The sequence below is a fragment of the Sinocyclocheilus rhinocerous genome, unplaced genomic scaffold (genome assembly GCF_001515625.1).
Source record: "Sinocyclocheilus rhinocerous isolate Xijiao unplaced genomic scaffold, SAMN03320098_v1.1 scaffold1042, whole genome shotgun sequence".
NCBI lineage: Eukaryota > Metazoa > Chordata > Actinopteri > Cypriniformes > Cyprinidae > Sinocyclocheilus > Sinocyclocheilus rhinocerous.
Window position 1 is genome coordinate 44,472 of NW_015640510.1, and position 2,970 is coordinate 47,441.

Consider the following 2,970-nt stretch of genomic DNA (forward strand, 5'->3'; position numbering starts at 1 on the left):
GAAATACTGCACATTTACATTTTTCTCCTAAATAAATTCTGGTAAATAACATTTCTGGAAAATACTCCTTTAAAAAGCATTTTTTTTTTGTTATAATTTTATTATTAGTAGACCAGAACACGTGGACATGTTGTCATTCTAAATTTGGATTTCATTTTAATAAAATATTCTTAAGTAAAATTGTTGATTTTTGTGGGAAAGCAATCATTTAGATTAATCGATTAATCAATAAATTAGTCGATAGATTAATCGAAATAAAAAGTCGTTAGTGGCAGCCCTAGTCTTAATGAATGAGTCATTGAATCATTCATTTAACTGATTCATTCAGAATGACTGAAATGGGGAAGTTTTAATTGACCTTGTCAGTGTTTGTTTCATGCTCACAACATAGATAAGCCATAACAGCTAAACATGTCAGCAGTTTGGACACTTCACCAGCAACAAAAATGAGTAGTAATATGTAAAATAAGTTTGACTGAAATATCAAGAAGCAACCAAAGAACTGTACTACAGCTGGATTCATTTATTACTTGAGAACAAAGCACCATGAACAGCATAAAGTGTTCATAACTTTCTCACAACACGTTTCTCTTAACGTTAGTTAACTGGAACTAGAAATTCATATTTCCTGAAGAAAATGTGAGTGGTGTAGTATTGTAGTGTCACAATTGAAACTTACACAGTTTAACAACAGTTTATTAGAAGTTTAACAAGAAAATATAATTTTTAGGGCTATATGAAATCAGTTTTATATTTTCCCAAATTCGTTTTTTCCTCCAAAATTTTGTGCTTTCAGTTAAGATTTTTTCTGTATTCCAAATGATTAATGGTTTAATTTAAATTTTAATAATTAAAAAGCATGTCTAATCACCGGAATTCATAAAACGTTGCAATTGTTACAATAATAGGGCTCTATAAAATGTTTTATTTTCAGAAATTCTGTTTAATTTTTTGGAAAAATGGTGTAAATCATATGAAGGCAGGAAACATTAACAATTTAACTTACCTTTTAAAGTGTAATCAAACTGAAATGTAATATTTTGGGGGGCAAACAAAGTGCTGCACCACGTAGGTTTACTTTTAGAATTAAAACATGGAAGACATATTGTGATTTTTCTTAATTTATTTTTATTACTTTGAGAAGTGCATTCTGTATGTATTTGTGGGGCAGAACATCTTACTGAAATAAAATCAAAATCACGATCATGGTGATTTATCAAATCACTAAGGCTGCGATTTAAATATCTGCGCTGTTTCAGAGTGAAGCGCAGCAGCGTTCTTTTACTCGTATGCAGCTCCTGACATTTTCACAGTTGTACTATTAAGTCATTATATATATATATATATATATATATATCATTACCATAATTTGTATTGATTTTCACAAGTTATTTGAATATATCAATGTTTCTAACCGTGAAAATTGAAAATGTTCAGACCCCCCACTTTAAGTTGACACGTTTTGCTGTTTTTTTTTATTTTTTATTTTTTTATTAGTCGCTGTAGCATAAAGAAGTGGACAAATATTAAAAACGGAGTAATAGGATATTTTAAATCAAAATAATTAGGCAAAGATTGTGCTGTAAAGTGTGACAACACCAATCGCCAGGTGGTTTGCATAAGTTGTTCATCCAAAGAATTATTATTGTCATCATTACATGTTATGATTTAAAATTTAAATCTTATTTGAGATGTTAATGCATATTTTAATGCATATCTTGTCTCTCTTTTAGTATAAAATAGGCTCATATGCATGCGTATAATATTATATTATGTATTTTAACAGTATTGTTAATTAAAACCATAAGATTACTTATTTTTTTATGCTTTATTGATCCAATCTTTAATAAAAAAAATTTAAAAAAATAATCTAATAATTTTGATTAATAAACAATAATTGTTATGCTACTTATGACTGGTTTTGTGCTCCAGGGTCGCATATGTTAACATACTTACAGGATGTGAAGATGCAGTTCTGAGTTGTGTTAGGTTGTGAAAGTCGATGTCTTCTATCTTTGCAGGATCTTTAACGAGAGTTATGTGCCGCATGGACTGAAGGTAGTGCAGGTGTATGCCGAGCGCAGTCTGCGGGGCCTGATGGAGCTGGAGCGCTGCTGGCGACAACACTTTCTGACCAGCATGCAACCCCGCCATTTGCCCCCTCTCTGGTCCGTCAACCACAACCATGACAAATATCTGCGCAAGTATGGTGAGGACCTGCAAATCCAGCTCAACTGAGCTCCTCGCCACACAAACAGAAAGAGACTTTGTGCAACAACTTCTGGGATAGGAAGGTTTCCACTGCGTGTGCAACACCTTGGTGTCCTCGTCCTATGTCGTTTGAGTGTGTACCAGAGACTGACTCGCCTTGGCTACAGGTAAGCTCCGGTGTTGACTTCCAATTGAGAAAAAACAACAACCTAAGACTAGACTGTGGGCCCAGTTTGACTGGGCTCTAAGGGACCAGATGGAGATCGGGTAAGAGACTCTTTGGGGATCGAAAGCCACTGTGGTGAACAGCAGAACGCTAAACTCAAGGATGGTGCAAGAACTGAAATGGTGATAGGTAAAATAACAAAAAAGCATAATGTGCACACTTTTTAATGTTTAAAATGTTGAAAAGCATTCTCATTTCCCTGTGAAAAGTAGAGTCTACTGTATTTTAACCAGCCCAAACCTGCTCTTAATTATTAATCATGAATTGAATAAAAGATTCATAGCTTACAAATCTTGCAGGTTTGAGGCCATATTAAATGTGTTTGTGTTAAATCACGTTGTCTTTTGAGGCTATACAAAATGGCCATTTTTACTTATAATGGAGCGCTGTCGTTTCTATTTAATTTCAGGCTGTTAACTAATTCATTAACTAATGCTTAGTTAATATTGACTACTGTATTTGGATGTTAACAGAATTCACATACTATGTGCTGTGATTGGCCAATGTTGGGGTCTGTCCATTTACCTGCAGGC

At 33.5% G+C, this 2,970-nt stretch overlaps 1 protein-coding gene across 1 annotated transcript in view; it reads left to right on the forward strand.

The window, feature by feature from the left end:
* Positions 1 to 2,261, forward strand: part of LOC107753346 (exonuclease 3'-5' domain-containing protein 2-like) — a 16,068-nt gene extending 13,807 nt beyond the window's left edge. The window contains exon 10 of the mRNA XM_016569480.1: positions 2,022 to 2,261. Within this exon, the coding sequence (XP_016424966.1) occupies positions 2,022 to 2,238 (217 nt within the window). The 3' untranslated portion in view covers positions 2,239 to 2,261. The remainder of the gene's footprint in view (positions 1 to 2,021) is intronic.
* Positions 2,262 to 2,970: the final 709 nt, after the last annotated feature.